The following is an 18,094-nucleotide window of genomic DNA, read 5'->3' on the forward strand; positions in this document are numbered from 1 at the left end:
GTCATCATATGTCCCAGTACTTATTTAATTTATGATTGTAAGTTTATTCCTTTTGACTACCTTCATTCAGTTCTTCCACCTCACACAAATCACTGCCTCTGATAATCACAAATCAGATCTCTGATACAGTCAGTCCTTTTTTCTTTTTTTTTTTTTTAGATCCCATATATAAGAGAAATCACACAGTATTTACTTTTCTCTGTCAGACTTACTTCACTAAGCCTAATGCCCTCAAGATCTACCTAAGTTGTCACAAAGGGCAGGATTTCTCCCTTTTTAGGGCTGAAAATATTCCACTCTGTGTATGTATATATGTGTGTGTTATATATATATATGTATGTGTTTTATATATGTGTGTGTATGTATATATGTATATATTTTTTAAATTCATTCCTCCATCATTGGACAGTTAGTTTGTTTCTATGTCTTGGCTGTTGTAGATACAGCTGCAGTAAACAAGAGTATCTGTATCTTTTTGAACATGTTCTCAGTATCTCCTGATAAATACTTAGGAGTGGGATTTCTGGGTCATATGGTAGTTTTATATTTAGTTTCCTGAGGAACCTCCATACTATTCTCATTAGTGGTTGTACCAATTTATATTCCCACCAACAGTGCAGGAGGGTTCCCTTTTCTCCATAAGCTGGCCAACACTTGTTATTTATCATTTTGATCGTACATTCTAACAAGTTTGAAATAATACCACGTTGTGTTTTTCATTTGCATTTTGCTGACAGTTAGTGATGCAGAGCATCTTTTTATAAATCCGTTGAACAGCTGAATGTCTTTGGAAAAATGTCTACTTGGATCCACTAACCTCCTTTTTTTGGACCACCTCTGGGGCAAATGGAAGTTCCCAAGCAAAGGAATTACACTATAGGTGTGGCAACAGTGGATCCTTTTAACCCACTGCATTGGTTTTAACCCACTGCATTGGATCAAACCCACGCCTCTGCTGCAAACAAGACACTACAGTCAGATCTTTAACCCACTGTACCACTGTGCCACTGACCTTTTTTTTTTTTTTTTTTTTTAGGGCTGCACCCATGGCACATGGAAGTTCCCAGGCTAGGGGCTGAATGCCAGCCTACACCATAGCCACAGCAATGCCAGATCCAAGCCACATCTGAGACCTACACCACAGCTCATGCAAATGTTGGACCTCAACCCACTGAGCAAGGCCAGGGATTGAACCCACATGCTCCTGGTTCATTAACCACTCAGCCACAAAGGGAACTCCTGACCTTTTTTTTTTTGTTGTTATTGAGTTGTAAAACATGGATCTTGGTTTTTTTTTTGTTTTGTTTTTTTGTCTTTTTGTCTTTTGTTGTTGTTGTTGTTGTTGTTGTTGTTGCTATTTCTTGGGCCGCTCCCGCGGCATATGGAGGTTCCCAGGCTAGGGGTCGAATTGGAGCTGTAGCCACCAGCCTACGCCAGAGCCACAGCAACGCGGGATCCGAGCCGCGTCTGCAACCTACACCACAGCTCACGGCAACGCCAGATCGTTAACCCACTGAGCAACGGCAGGGACCGAACCCTCAACCTCATGGTTCCTAGTCGGATTCATTAACCACTGCGCCACGACGGGAACTCCGGATCTTGTTTTTTTAATATACTCAGCCATTCTGTGTCTTTTATGAAGAATTTAACCAATTTACTTTTAAATAGGTAAATGCTTTATTTCAGTATAAGAATTTTTACAATTGACACTTTGTTCATCGTTGTCTGTTTTGTAGACATTTCCTTGCCTCTTATTCTCCTGTCTTTTGCGATTTGATGTCATCTGTCAGTGTACTTTGACTTCTTTGTTATGTTCTTTTGTGTAACTACAACAGGTTTTTTCCTTGTAGTTACTTTGAGTCTTACATATTATACCTTATATGTATAAAACTCTATTATAAACTGCTAAGTTTGGTAGCATACCTAAACTTTGCACTTTTACTTCTCTCCCTCACATTTTATGTTATTGATGTTACAGTTGTCAAGCTTTTTATATGGTGTATCTTGTAGCAAACTATGTAATTATTATTATGTGTAATATAATTAAATTTTAAACTAGAGCTGTTATGTGAAAGACGGTAATGACTTTGTAAATTCATCATTGCCATTGAAACATTATACATTAAATTAATGTCCTTGTTCTTCCATTTTAAGAGCTCCCTTCAGCGGATCTGTTAACTCCCTTAGCTTTTCTATTTTCAGGAAAGTCAAAGTTTTTCCTTCATTTTTGAAGGACAGCATTGTTAGGTACAGTATTCTTGGTTAATAATTTTTTTTCTTTTCAGTATGTACATATATCCTTCTATGCTCTCCTGGCCTGAAAAGTTTCTGTAGAGAATGCCATCTTTTTTTTAAATCTTTGACATCAGATAACATAATTTACAATGTCTTTTTGTAGCCCTTTTGGATGATTTGTACTTCATAGATATGGATGTTCATTTCTCCTTCAAGTTTTGAGAAGTTTGCAATTGTTTGTGCTTTAAATATACTTGTTGTCCTGTTCTTTCTCCTTTCTTCTGACTTTCTCACAATAGAGATTTTTTTCTTTTGATGGCTTCCCATAAATTCTTTAGGCTTTCTTCACTCTTTTTCATTCTTTATTCTTTTTGCTGTTCTGATTACATAATTTCATATGTCTGATCTTCTAAATAGTTGATTCTTTGTTTTGCAGGTCAGTCCTGCTGTTGAAGATGTCTATTTAATTCTTCAGTTCAGTCATTGTCTCCTTCAGCTCTAGGATTTTTTTTTTTTTTTTTTTTTGTCTTTCTGCCATTTCTTTGGGCCGCTCCGGTGGCATATGGAGGTTCCCAGGCCAGGGGTCGAATCGGAGCTGTAGCCACTGGCCTACACCAGAGCCACAGCAACGCAGGATCCGAGCCTCGTCTGCAACCTACACCACAGCTCACGGCAACGCCGGATCGTTAACCCACTGAGCAAGGGCAGGGACCGAACCCTCAACCTCATGGTTCCTAGTCGGATTCATTAACCACTGAGCCACGACGGGAACTCCTAGGATTTTTATTTATTTTAGTTGAACTGGTTTTTTTTCTTTTTTTCTTTCTTTTTTTTTTTTTTTTTGGTTGTAAAGATTTTTTTTATTCTGGTGAAATATAAATAACATAAAATTAATCATTAAATCATTGGTAAGTTGAACTTATCTTTTTTTTTTTTTTTTTTTTTTTTTTTGTCTTTCGTCTTTTTTTTTGTTGTTGTTGTTGTTGCTGCTATTTCTTGGGCCGCTCCCGCGGCATATGGAGGTTCCCAGGCTAGGGGTTGAATCGGAGCTGTAGCCACCGGCCTACGCCAGAGCCACAGCAACGTGGGATCCGAGCCGCGTCTGCAACCTAACCACAGCTCACGGCAACGCCGGATCCTTAACCCACTGAGCAAGGGCAGGGACCGAACCCGCAACCTCATGGTTCCTAGTCGGATTCTTTAACCACTGCGCCACGACGGGAACTCCTGAACTTATCTTTTTCAAATGGCATTGTTTTCCTAATTTTTTTCAGTTGTCTGCTTGTATTCTTGTTCATTAAACTTCTTTAAATGGATTGTTTTGAGTTGTTTGCCAGTTCATAGATCTCCCTTTCTTTCTGTTCTATGATTGGAGCTTTATTAGTTTCCATTGATGGTGTCATGTTAACTTGATTTTTCATGATCCTTTATCTCTTAATATGAATATCTACAGATTTGAGGAAGCAGTCTCTTCACCAGCAGTTTCTTTTCCAAGCTCAGCTTGGCATCCTGGAAGTATCAGTTGATACAGTCCTTGAGCAGGAGTTCCTGTCATGACCCAGCAGGTTAAGAGTCATACTGGTATTCATGAGGATGCAGGTTTCATTCCTGGCATCACTCAGTGGGTTAAAGCATTTGGCGTTGCTGTGAGCTGTAGTGTAGGTTACAAATGTGATTTGGATCTGGCATTACTGTGGATGTGGTGTAGGCAGCAGCTGCAGCTCTGATTTGACACCCAGTCTGGGAACTTCCATATGCGATAGGTGCAGCCCTAAAAAGACCAAAAAAAAAAAGGAAAAGAAAAAAAGAAAAAAGAATCCTTGAACAGTAGAACTTGCTGTCAGGGTCTGTTTTTGTACCAAGCCACTGCTTAAGGTTATAGGGGCAGGAGGTGGTACTGGCTTGGTTCCCTAGGAAGACAATAGGCTTCGTGGTTGTTTGGGTTTTCTGGTCCAGTTTTCCAGATGGTTAGTTCTGGGTACTATAGTCAGCAGTAGGCAGGAGTATGACTTTTCTCTATCCTCAGAAGGCTGGAAAACAAGACCCCCTGACCTCATTCAGTGGGTTAAGGATATGGCATATGCCATGCCATTGTAAGTTGAAGCAGAGGCTCAGATCCTGAGTTGCTATGGCTCTGGTGTAGGCCAGAGGCTACAGCTCTGATTAGACTAAAACCTCCATGTGCTGAGGATGTAGCCCTAAAAAGCAAAAAATAAAAAACAACCCCCCCCCCCCAGGATCAAAGAGGTTTTTGTTTAGGAATCAAATTTATCAAAACTTTGTACCAAGTTTCCCGGCCTCTCTTCCATGAGCTCTAAATAGGCATTTGTGTGTGCATGGTGGGTGCACATGGCCACACCCCATGGTGTATGGAAGTTCCTAGGCTACAGGTCAAATCTGAGCTGCAGCTGCTGGCCTGCATCACAGTAACACCAGATCTGAACCTTGTCCACAACCTACACCACAGCTCATGGCAACTCTGGATCCTTAACGCACTGAGCAAGGCCAGGGATCAAACCTGCATCCTTGAGGATACAGTCAGATTTGTTTTCTTTTATTGCAATAAAGAGATAACTGAGGGGGTTTTGTTTATTTGTTTTACAACTGAAGGTATATAGCAACTCTTCATTGAGCAAATTTTTTTCTTTTTTTTCTTGAAGATCTTTATATTATAAAAGCATCAGAACAAAACTGTGATTGAATTGTCTATAAATGACAAAGACTCAAGATGATGGTCATTTCAAATAAGATAAAATTCTGGAATGTTGACTGCTAAAAAGATCTAAGTTTACCTTTCCTTATGGAGGGGAACTAAAGATGTTTGTGTTTATTAGACATATGGCTTATACCACATTGAGGAAAGAAATTATGCTATGAGAAGATGTAGATTTACAAAGGTTAATGGAATGTTCCTAAATTTGACAACTGGGAAATGCTGGTATGACAAACAGTTCACAATTACTTGGTTCTTGGTTTTTGCTAGAGATTACAGTTTTAAGAGTTGACAATTCTAATAGAAATATATAATTAAGGCTACAAAATAATAAGGGAAACATTTCAGTATGCAAGGAAAGTAGGATATATGTCCTTAGCAAAAGACAATATAATATGAGGAAGAGAAATGCATTTTGTTAAGGTGAAGGAAACCAGTTTTGTCCTAAAGCTGGTTATTTCTAAATGGGGAAGAAATAACCTAATATTGAAACAAAGAGTTGTAAAATGTTTATAGAAAGGGAGCCCTGAGAAAAGAGTTTCGTGCGTGGTCAGGCTGGGATTGGGTTGAATTTACTTAGATAACTGGATTTTGTTATTGAGGGTGGGATGGTACAGGGCTGGAGTTTGTTTTTTTCTCTATTAAGACAGCAAAGTTTTCTTAAAATATTGAGCTGCTTATAGTAACAGACTGTGATTTCTTTGTCTTTAAGTTATCTACTAGAACCCAAAAAATATTATTGTCATTTTAGTTAAATAGATATCTGCTGTCTCACAGTGACTTATGATCCTATGTGACCTGGTGTTTTAAAACTTTGCAATTCGTATTTGATAAATTTCCCAAATATCAAATTCTAATTAAGGTTCTTTTGACTTCCAGCCAACTTTGGGATGTTTCAGAGAGCCCCTGAAACATCCCAAAGGGAGATGTTCAACTAATTAGGTTTATTTGGTATGTTAAATTACATGGGGAACATTTTCAAGTAAATGGTGATAAAATCTTCTTAGGTTATATTATATATATAAATGTCAAATATAAATGTTTCAACATTTATGTGGAATTCCTAAAATTGTGGTATTTGTGGTGAAATATTAGTCATAATTCTGTTATTATCTTAAACTGTAGTATATCAGAGAAATAACCAAGTTTCTTGTCAATTACATTGTAATGAGCAAATTTTTTTTTCTACCAGTTATTAATGTTTAGTATAAAATGTATGTAATAGCACAGAACCTGTGTAGGAATAACATAATTGGTCTTGTCTATGGGCTTTCTTTTTTTCTTTTAAATAATGATTTTTTTTCCCATTATAGCTGGTTTATAGTGTTCTGTCAATTTTCTGCTGTACAGCATGGTGATCCAGTTACACATACATGTTCTTTTTTCTCACACAATCATGCTCCATCATAAGTGACTAGACATAGTTCCCAGTGCTATACAGCAGGATCTCATTGCTTATTCCATTCCAAAGGCAATAGGTTGCATCTTTTAACCCCAAATTCCCTCCTCCTTGGCAACCACAAGTCTATTCTCCATGTCCATGATTTTCTTTTGTGCAGAAGGGTTCCTTTGTGCCATATATTAGATTCCAGATATGTGATATCATATGGTATTTGTCTTGCTCTTTCTGACTTACTTCACTCAGTATGAGGGTCTCTGGTTCCATCCATGTTGCTGGAATGGCATTATTTTGTTCTTTTTTATGGCTTAGTAGTATTCCATTGTGTATATATACCACAGTTTCTTAATCCATTCATCTGTCAATGGACATTTGGGTTTTTTCCATGTCTTGTCTATTGTGAACAGTGCCACAGTGAACATATGGGTGCATGTATCTTTTTCAAGGAAAGCTTTGTCTGGATAAATACCCAAGAGTGGGATTGCTAGGTCATATGGTAGTTCTTTTTTTTTTTTTTTTTTGTATTTTTGCTATTTCTTGGGCTGCTCCCATGGCATATGGCTAGGGGTCCCAGGCTAGGGGTCGAATTGGGGCTGTAGCCGCTGGCCTATGCCAGAGCCACAGCAACACCAGATCCGAGCTGCGTCTGCAACCTACACCACTCATGGCAACACCAGATCATTAACCCACTGAGCAAGGCCAGGGACCGAACCCACAACCTAATGGTTCCTAGTCGGATTCATTAACCACTGCGCCACGATGGGAGCTCCCATATGGTAGTTCTATGTATAGCTTTCTAAGGTACCTCCATGCTGTTGGCCATAGTGATTGTACCAGCTTACATTCCCACCAACAGTTCAGGAGAGTTTCCTTTTCTTTTTTTTTTTTTTTTTAATATAATTTTATTTTATCTTACTTTGTCTTTTTTGCTATTTCTTTGGGCCGCTCCCGCGGCATATGGAGGTTCCCAGGCTAGGGGTCAAATTGGAGCTGCAGCCACTGGCCTACGCCAGAGCCACAGCAACGCGGGATCTGAGCCGCGTCTGCAACCTAACCACAGCTCACGGCAACGCCGGATCATTAACCCACTGGGCAAGGGCAGGGACCGAACCTGCAACCTCATGGTTTCTAGTCGGATTCGTTAACCACTGCGCCACGACGGGAACTCCAGAGTTTCCTTTTCTTCACACCCTCTCCAGCATTTGTTATTTGTGGACTTATGAATGATGGCCATTCTGACTGGTGTGAGGTGGTATCTCATGGTAGTTTTAATGTGCATTTCGCTGATAATCAGTGATGTTGAGCATTTTTTCTTGTGTCTGTTGGCCATCTGTACCTCTTCCTCGGAGAAATGTCTATTCAGATCTTTTGCCCATTTTCCCATTGGGTTGTTGTCTTTGTTGCTGTTGAGTTGTGAGCTGTTTGTATGTTTTAGAGATTAAGCCCTTGTCAGTTGCATCATTTGAAACTATTTTCTCCTGTTCTGTAAGTTGTCTTTTTTTTTTCTTTTTTCTTTTTTCTTTTTGGTTTCCTTTGCTGTGCAGAAAGCTTGTCAGTTTGATTAGGTCCCATTGATTTATTTTTGCTTTTATTTCTGTTATCTTGGGAGACTGATCTGAGAAGACATTGATAAGGTTGATGTCAGAGACTGTTTTGCCTGTGTTCTCTTCTAGCAGTTTGATGGTGTCTTGTCTTACGTTTAAGTCTTTCAGCCATTTTGAGTTTATTTTGGTGCATGGTGTGAGGGTGTGTTCTAGTTTCACTGATGTGCATGCAGCTCTGCAGGTTTCCCAGCACCACTTGCTGAAAAGACTGTCTCTATCCCATTTTATTTCTTTCTTCCTCAAAGATTAATTCACTGGGTTTATTTCTGGGTTCTCTATTCTGTTCCATTGGTCTGTATGTCTGTTTTGGTACCAGGACCACTCTGTCTTGATGACTGTGGCTTTGTAACATTGCCTGAAGTCTGGGAGACAGATGTCTCTTGCTTGGTTTTTGTTCCTCAGGATTGCTTTGGCAATTCTGGATCTTTCGTGGTTCCATATCAATTTTTGGATTATTTGTTCTAGTTCTGTGGAAAATGTCATGGGTAATTTGATAAGAATTGCATGGAACCTGTAGATTGCTTTGGGCAGAATGGCCATTTTTAGGATATTAATTTTTCCAACCCAGGAGCATGGAATATCTTTCCATTTCTTTGAATTCTCTTTAATTTCCTTGATTAATGTTTTATAATTCTCAGCATATAAGTCTTTTACCACCTTGGTCAGGTTTTTTCCCAGGTATTTTATTTTTTGGGGTGCAATTTTACAAGGTGTTGTATTTTTGCATTCCTTTTCTAGTATTTCATTGTTTGTATACAGAAGTGCAACTGATTTCTGAATGTTAATCTTATAGCCTAATTAATTCCTTTGCATTATTCATTCTGCTCTTTAGTGCTTTTAGCTCAGTTTGTGTCTCTTCAAATGAATTTTCTAATTTCTCTATATTTCTTCTTATATTTTATAGTTCCTTTCTAAAGGAACCTGCATTACTGTTCATATCTGCTCTAAATTCCCTGATATTCTGCTTTAATTCTTTCAGTATTTTCTCTACCTCCCTTTTGAACCGAGGGTCTGTCAGACTGCAGAGTTCTGTTTCATTGTTTGCTGCTTCCAGTGACTTCTCCTTTTCTTTTAACTGGGAATTGTTCCTGAGGTTCTTCATCTTGCTTATGGTTTTCTTTTTCTCTCTGTTGAGGGAAGCCAAACTGTAGTCTTGGAGGGCTATTTCTATGCAAGAGCACCCCTTTATATTTTATGGGACATTATTATTTATTTTTGTGGAGGAGTTTGAATATTTGCTGTCTCTTTCTTTGGTTTGAGCAGGCTCTAATCCCCAGGGTGCCACGTGTGTTTTCAGAGAGAAGGAGGTAATGGGTAGGGCTAGCCATCAGTGCCTGGTTGCTAGGCTCTTAATGGCAGCAAGAACCTGCAGGAAGGTGACATAGGCTACTCTTAGTTGCAGGGCCCTGGAAAGTCGTAATGAGCTTAGGCAGGTTTACAAGGTGCCTGGAGCATTTGACAGTGGCAGCAACAGGGTGTGTGAATTTGCAAGGGAGTGAGAGCAACAGTAGGTAGTGTTTGATTGCAGTGCCCTCCTCTGAGGTGACTGGAACTGCAAGTGGTGCTTGTTCATGGACCCCTTGTGGTGGTGGGCCACTCCCACCTCTGGAGTCAGAGATAACTGTGGCGGTTTTTGATATGCTTATGGGAGAAGGTGAATGCGATGTCTTACTTCTCTGCCATCCTGATCCTCACTTTTTTGCTTTTTGCAGAATTTGTGTAACTGATTTTATTGCAGTGTTCAATAACAAAAAAATTGTGTAACTGATTTTATTGCAGTGTTCAATTTCCTGCAGTGGTCTAGAGTCAAAACAAAAATATCTCTGAGATATTCCTATAATGCAAGTTGCCAATTGGCTGGTAATTATAAATAGAAAGCAGTTAGGAAATTTTTAGTACAAAAACTTTTTGAATATTTATTGTGGAAATTTTAAAAAGTCCTTGGGATTACTGAGCTAAATCATTTCTAATTTTTTTTTTTTTTTTTTTTTTTTTTTTTGCTTTTTAGGGCTGCACCCACAGCATATGGAGGTTCCCAGTCGGAGCTACAGCTGCCAGCCTACACCACAGTCACAGCAACACTAGATCAGAGCTAAATCATTTCTAAATTCCATTGTAGAGGGTCTGAAGCCTTTTATTTTTCCTATGAGGGTAGTAATTATAAATCATACATAATTCTTCTGTTGCCCCCTCCCTTTTTTAGGGGGTGATCTAGTAAACATACTCTTTTTTTTTTGTCTTTTTGCCTTTTCTAGGGCTGCTCCTGTGGCACATGCAGGTTCCCAGCCTAGGGGTCTAATCAGAGCCGTAGCTGCTGGCCTAACCACAGCCACAGCAACGCCAGATCCCAGCCTCATCTATGACCTACACCACAGCTCACAGCAACTCCGGATCCTTTACCCACTGAGCAAGGCCAGGGATTGAACCCGCAACCTCATGGTTTCTAGCTGGATTCATTAACCACTGCGCCACGACGGGAACTCCCAGAATTTCTTTTCTTAAAAATTTTTTTGGGGAGTTCCCGTCGTGGCGCAGTGGTTAATGAATCCAGCTAGAACGCGGCTCGGATCCTGCGTTGCTGTGGCTCTGGCGTAGGCCGGTGGCTACAGCTCCGATTCAACCCCTAGCCTGGGAACCTCCATATGCCGCGGGAGCGGCCCAAGAGATAGCAACAACAACAACAAAAGACAAAAAGACAAAAGACAAAAAAAAAAAAAAAAAATTTTTTTTGGTGATAGCATTCTTTATTGTTACTTAGGTCAGCTGCAACTTGGAACCTCATCTGAGGGGCAATGTGTATGTTCAATATCAATCGTAAGTACTTTGTAAATGTCTACATGTTTTGTTTATGTTGACTCTGGGATCATTTTACTGAATATTTATCTTCTATATGCATGTTTTTACATGTAAATATCAAGAGCTGATACAGAAAATGTATTGCATTCTTTGTATATTTGTGTGGTTTTAAGGAATTTTCTTTTATTTCTTTTTTCTTTTGGGTTGGTTTTTTTTTTTTTTTTTTGTAGGGCTGCACCTGGAGCATGTGGAAGTTTCTCAGGCTGGGGATCAAATCAGAGCTGCAGGAGCTGGCCTGCCTTACAACCATGCAACGCCAGATCCTTAGCCCACTGAGCAAGGCCAGGGATCAAACACACATCCTCACAGAAACTATATTGGGTTCCCAACTGCTGAGCCTCATGGGAACTGCTATGGTTTTCAGTAATTTTCAGTAATCATTATGTATATAATTTAATAATTAAAACATAAAACTTGAAAAAAGGATAACTAGAACAGAGAAGTATAAGTTGAAAGTTTCAGAAGTTGAAGCCAATATAAATTGTAGGTATATTTTACCAGCTAAGAGAACAGTTAATGTATCATTTTGTCTTAATATTTGATTCCGTCATTATGTAGGTTAAATACATCACTGAAGTAAGAGCAATAGCAATCCTAGCTGAAAAAGAACAGGTTCTAAAAGCATAAACACTTTGGGAGTTCCCGTTTGGCTTAGTGGATGATGAACCCAGCTAGTATCCAGGAGGATGCTGGCTCCGTCTCTGGCCTCACTCAGTGAGGATACCATGTCACTGTGAGCTGTGGTGTAGGTTGCAGACGCAGCTTGGATATGGTTTTGCTGTGACTGTGGTGTAGGCCTGCAGCTGCAGCTCAAATTCAACCCCCTAGCCTGGGAACTTCCATATGCTGCAGTTGCATCCCTAAAAAAGGGCCAAAAAAAAAAGAAAAAGTGTAAACACGCATTTTTTTTGGTGTTTTGTCTTTTTAGGGCCACACCCTCCACGTATGGAGGTTCTCAGGCTAGAGGTCAAGTTGGAGCTGCAGCTTCTGGCCTGTGACACAGCAACTTGGAATCCAAGCCTCGTCTTTGACCTACACAGCTCATGGCAACACCGGATCGTTAACCCAGGGATTAAACCCTCATCTTCATGGATGCTACTTGGGTTTGCTAACCTCTGAGCCACAATGGGAACTCCTAAACACTCTGCATTTTTTATGGTGAATTCTTTTGTGTTAAGAAGGTAGTTTGGGAGTTCCCTTTGTGTCCCAGTGGTTAACAAACCCAGCCAGGATCCATGAAGATGCAGGTTCAATCTCTTGCCTTGTTCAGTGGGTTAAGGATCTGGTATTGCTGGGAGCTGTGGTGTAGGTCACAGACTTGGCTCGGATCCCAAGTTGCTGTGGCTGTGGCACAGGCTGACAGTTATAGCTCCAATTTGACCCCTAGCCTGGGAACCTCCATATGCGCAGGGGGCAGCCCTCAAATAGCCAAAAAAAAAAAAACCAAAAAACTACTTTGCATCCATCAAAACCTTTTGGAGGGTTGGTTAAAAAGTGTTCCTGAGTGTTGTTTTAGGAGCTTGAATGCTCTAATGAGGACTCCTTTGGCAGTGCAAAAACAGTGACTTAGTGGTCCTATGGTAAGTTCACAAAGAGTTCATTAATAAATAATAGGGCTATATCTACTTCAGAACATTACTGTAAGATGCATCTGTTAATTTGTGGTATATAGGGAAGAAGAATGCCAAGCAGCCCTTTCCCTGTTTAATGGACGATGGTACGCTGGACGACAGCTTCAGTGTGAAATCTGCCCAGTGACCCAATGGAAAATGGCAATTTGTGGTAAAATACAAAATGATGACTTTTTTTTCCCTTCACTATTCCACTGTTATATATAAAAGGACATTCTTAGTAGGGAAAACAAAATCTTTTAAAGGCATATTTTAAAAACCCAGTCAAGAGGCATAGCTTTCATCTTGGCAAACATTAGTATTACATAAACGATATCACATTTTAGATCTGTAATAGCTCTTGTGGGTCACATTATGGCCTTAGTATCTGAGTTCGTAATGTATTGGTGGCAGAGTCAGGAATTAGTCTGGTTATCTAATCTTTACTTCTCAGTTCTGTGCACCACTTGAAGAAACCACATTTTACTTATCACAGTTTTAGGAGTGTGTTCTCTTTATTAGCTCCCCTCACTTGAGCTGTTTTTTCTCCGTCTTGATCCTTAATGACTCTTCTGTTGTCTTCTATCCTCTTATCATGTAATATTTTCTGCCTTATACATGCTTTGTGCAATAGAGGTGGTCATAGCTGTGTAGAATCTGTTAAATGTGCAGTCAGATTGACACTCTGTGCAGAACAGCTAGATACTCTATGTCCATGACACTCAGTCATTTGGTGACTTTTGAGTGACCAAATCAGGAAGTGAATTCTTTGCTAAGAGTATCTAGTTCTTCTGTTGGCCTTGTTATATTTACTTACTTACTTAACTTATTTATTTTTCTTTTTAGGGCCACACCCGCAGCATATGGAGGTTCCCAGGCTAGGGGTCCGATCAGAGCTATAGCTGCTGGCCTACACCACAGCCACAGCAACATCAGATCTGAGCCATGTCTGCAGCCTACACCCTGCCCATGGCAACGCTGGATCCTTAACCTGCTGAGTGAAACCAGGGATCGGAACCTGCAACCTCATGGTTCCTAGTTAGATTCATTTCCGCTGCGCCAGGATGGGAACTCCTGACCTTGTTATTTTTAAGTTTATTTCTCTCAGTTGAGTTTAGCGAAGTTGTTAAGTGCCTCAGATGAAAAAAATATGCCTTTGGTGAACACGTCTCTTTCCTTCACTTTCCCTTTCTGCTTTGCACTCACCTAAGTCTCTTATTTTTAAAAAAATGTATATAGTTTGTCACTGCTGTGGCTCTGATTACTGCTGTGACACAGGTTTAGTCCCTGGCCTGGGACGAGTGGGTGCAGCATAAGCTGTACCACATATGGAGTTTAGCAACCTGCTTATAGTGGATGCTGCCATTTAAAAAAGTATATTCAGGAGTTCCCTTTCATGGCTCAGTGGTTAATAAACCTGACCAGGAATCATGAGGATGTGGGTTCGATCCCAGACTTACTCAGTGGGTTAAGGATTCAGCATTGCCATGCACTGTGGTATAGGCTGAAGATGTGGCTCAGATCCTGAGTTGCTGTGGCTGTTGTGTAGGCAGGTAGCTATAGGTCCAATTCAACCCCTAGCTTGGGAACCTCCATTCCTGCAGGGCCCATCCTAAATAGCAAAAAATAAAAATAAAAAGATATGTTCAAGTGGGGTGGGGATAACTTTAGGAAGGAAAACTAAAAGAACAATTGCAACATGTTTTAAAGACTTGTGAGATGAAAGGAAGAAAATTTTCTATGTAAAGGAAGGCAGTAGCTTTGTTAGTTTTTGGGAATCCAGCTTGATTCCAGTGACCTGCTTCTGTGTGTGACTTAGACTTCCTGGAAACAAGAGGCTTTTCTAGTTTTTTTCTTTTGTAATAACAAGAGTTTTTGAGATGCAACTAACTTAAGGAAATCTACACTTTTAAAGTGCACAGTTCAGTGTTTTTAGTTACAGTCAGAACTATGCAACCATCATCTCTAATTTTAGAATGTTTTCCTCACTCTAAAACCTGACACCTACAAGCAGTCCCTCACTATTCTCAACTCCATCTCCTGATAACTGCTAATCTACTTTCTTCCCCTATAGATTTGTCTATTCTAGACATTTCGTATAAGTGGAATCATACAGTATTGCCTTTTGGGTCTGGTTTGTTTCATTTAGCATATTTGCAAATCTATCCATACTGTAGCATGTATCACAAAGAGCTTCATTTTTATAGTTAAATTATACTGCATTCTATGGTACAGGGCATTTGCTTATATATATATGTATATATATATATATATGTATATATATATATATAAATAACAAGCTTAAGTTGTTTTCATCTTTGGCTACTATGTATAATGCTAGGAAAGTTCATGAACAGATTTTTAAATGAATGAGTTTTATTTCTCTTGGGTATATGTATAATAGTTTAATTGCAAGATCATATGGTAATTCTGTGTTCAATGGTTTGAAAAAGTGCCAAACCATTTTCAGAGCAGCTGAACTATTTTATCATTCTACCAGCCATTTTTAAGGGTACCAGTTTCTTCATATCCCCACGATACAGTTGTTTTTTATCTTACCCATCTTACCAGGTATGACTTGGTATCTCAGTGCTGTTTTGATTTGCATTTTACTCATGGTCAGTAGTGTTGTACATCTCTTCATGAGCCTACTCATCATTTTTATAATCTTTGGAGAAATGTCAAGTCCTTTGCCTGTCTCTTAATTGACCTGTCTTTTTGAGTTGTAGAAGTTCTTTAGATAATCTAGATAGAAGTCCCTTATCAGAGAGGTATGCTCTGCAAATAGTGTATCTTGTAGTATGTTTTTTCACTTTTTGGATGGTGTTCTTTCAGGCATAATTTTTAATTTTTATGAACTTCAATTCATGTATTTTAAAATAATTTTATATTTTCATATTTTGCATTTAATCCTGAAATCCATTTTTTAGTTAATTTTTGTATATAGTATCAAAAGGAAAGTTTTTATTACATCTTCAACTGTTTTACAAATTTGGGGAATTTATTGCTCTGTTTAAACAGTTTGAAAGCCTGAAAAGGATTGTTCAAATAGATTTTTTTTGACGAGAATATTTCATATTAACAGAACTTGGTAAATTTGAAACATTAAGCCAACATTTATCATCTTATTTTTTAAATATAAAGAAAATACAAGTTCTTCTACCTACAGGGAGCACTCTCTTTTGACCAGTAATTCTGTCTTAACCAGACTATGCTCTCAAAATCACACTGCCACAGGGCCTTCAAGGGCAGGTTGTTTCTTTGTTGTTAATTTAGGGATCTGCCTTGTCAGTCAATGAGATGGTGTAGTAAAAGTTGTGTGGTCACTATTTGTTCAGTTGTGTTCTGAACCATAATCCAGTGGGGAAATGGGATATTTTTGTTAATTAAAATTTTACCTTTCAGAATGCCATTCATTTAGAACATTTGAACATTTTTAAAATCTGGAAACAAAAACTATGAAATCAACTTATGCAAGCCCTTTTAAGTTAATACCCGGAAGAAAATACTCTTACCACAACTGAACATCAGATATATAACCTGAGAAGCATCAAGTGCCGACAGCAAACTCTGTTTCCTCCCTGTGCCATTGCAGGTTTATTTGAAATACAGCAGTGCCCAAGAGGAAAACACTGCAACTTTCTTCATGTGTTCAGAAACCCCAACAATGAATTTGGGGAAGCGATTCGAGACATCTACCCGTTTCCAGATCCGACTGGCTCTTCCTTTGGCAAGAACGCCGAGAGGCTGGAGAGGCTGGGGAGCCGGCTGCGCAGGAGATGGAGCCCCAGGCCGTCCCGCTCCTACAAAAGGGACGGGGAAGGAGAGAGGGGGAGGAGGGTTAGTCACAGGAGATCTCACAAACACAGGTCCAAAATCCAGGAGAGGCACAGCTCCCAAAGCAGAGGAAGGAAAAGGGACCGAAGCCAGGGTCGGGGCAGCCGCCGCCGCAGCCGCAGCCGCCGCCGCCGCAGCCGCAGCCGCAGCAGCCGCCGCCGCCGCCGCCGCCGCAGCCGCAGTCGCAGCCGCAGCCGCAGCCAGAGGTCATCAAGGTACAGGAGTCGTGGCGGGAGGAGGTCAGGAAGCAGGGACAGACTGTTTACATAGAGCCCAAATCCAGATAAATTTAGTATGTTCTTTAGTGATTGTACATCGTATTTATTATGGCTGCTGCATACCTGGATAGAGAACCCTGAGCTCCAATGAGTTAGCAATCTGACCGACCACTACCTATACGAATCCTATTCAAAAGATATAAAATATATAAACAACATAAAAGTCACTTGTAATCTTAAACTGACGTTGGAGCAACGCTTAACTTTTTTTTCTTATGGCTATATACAAATATTTTCTTATAGTTAAGTTCATATGTGACTTTTTTTCCTCATGAAACTTTGTCATATTTCATTAGCTTTTATTCATATTTCCTAGCTTTTATTCACTTCACATAATGGTATTTGTCAGTTGATATAATATATTTCTATTTTACTCTTATAATTTCACACTTTTAAAGCATTATGTGCTGCAAACAAAACATGGTCTGATAGTTCTTTAATTTCACATCATTTCTTTAGAATAAAATTAATTAAGGGATATAATATTAAAGTAGTTCAAACTGCCCTCCACAAAACTATGAAAATTTTATTGTATCAGCAGCAAGAGTAAATTCTGCTGATCCTACGACCCAAGTTATTTAATTTCTGCCGGGTTGCTAGCTCTTGGATCTTTTAAGTCTTGTTGGCCTATATTAGTCATCTACTGTTATTTCCCAGGCATTAGCCTACAGCTTTTATTTTAAAATTCATTTTCTCAATTAAAATTTTTTTTTCTTCCTCCTACTGAGAGTTTTGGTCCTGCTTATTTATTTATTGGATTTAGGTATTTGCATCTGGAAATTCCCAGGCCTCGAACTGATCTGTGCCACAGTTGATGCAGCACTGGATCCTTAAGCCATGCACCACAGCAGGAACTCCTTGGTCCCTTTTAAATATTGTTACCTTTCAAGTGCTATCATATTTTCCAAATGTGTTGTAGAGTTCTTAGTACAGAAGTGAAGTACTTTCTTTTTGGTCATTTTCGGTAAAATCAGGATCATTGAGACTGAATGTATCTAGCGTTAAACAATTTATACAAAAATCATGTAAGAGTAATCAGAGAATCTTGTATAGAGAAAGCTTAAAACGCAGTATTATCCATAAATTTCAGATGATGAAACAAGAAATATGGTTATAAATTTCCATATAAATTTTGTTTACTTTTCTAATAACTTTTTCCACTGACTGAATCTTGAATTTCAGTTGTTCAGCATTTAGCATTTGAGACTTGAGAATATGGTTTTCTAAGTGATATCCAATGAGACTTTAATTTGCAGTCAGTAAAAGAAATTAAATAGTTAACAAGAAGAAATTTTATCTAACAAATCTTGATTGTCCCAGATTTAAATGCCTCCATTCTAAAAAATTTAAAAGGTTGGGGTACCTGTTATGGCTCAGCAGAAGCAAATCTCACTAGCATCCATGTGGACGCAGGTTCAATCCCTGGCTTTGCTCAGTGGTTAAGGATCTGATGTTGTCTTAGACATGGCTGGGATCTGGCGTTGCTATGGTTGTGGCGTAGGCCAGCAGCTATAGCTCCAATTCAACCCCTAGCCTGGAATCTCCATGTGCCGCTGGTATGG

At 39.3% G+C, this 18,094-nt stretch overlaps 1 protein-coding gene across 1 annotated transcript in view; it reads left to right on the forward strand.

Moving 5' to 3' along the window:
* Positions 1-18,094, forward strand: part of LOC396706 (U2 small nuclear ribonucleoprotein auxiliary factor 35 kDa subunit-related protein 2) — a 115,090-nt gene that overhangs the window by 45,253 nt on the left and 51,743 nt on the right. Inside the window, exons 9-11 of the mRNA XM_085009129.1 lie at positions 10,710-10,765; positions 12,480-12,589; positions 16,013-16,469. Of these exons, the coding sequence (XP_084865255.1) occupies positions 10,710-10,765; positions 12,480-12,589; positions 16,013-16,469 (623 nt within the window). The remainder of the gene's footprint in view (positions 1-10,709; positions 10,766-12,479; positions 12,590-16,012; positions 16,470-18,094) is intronic.

Source organism: Sus scrofa, chromosome Y (genome assembly GCF_054392235.1).
Source record: "Sus scrofa isolate SSC_HxYL_T2T_F1_AM1 chromosome Y, Sscrofa_HxYL_maternal_Yorkshire_Landrace_v2.0, whole genome shotgun sequence".
Lineage (NCBI taxonomy): Eukaryota > Metazoa > Chordata > Mammalia > Artiodactyla > Suidae > Sus > Sus scrofa.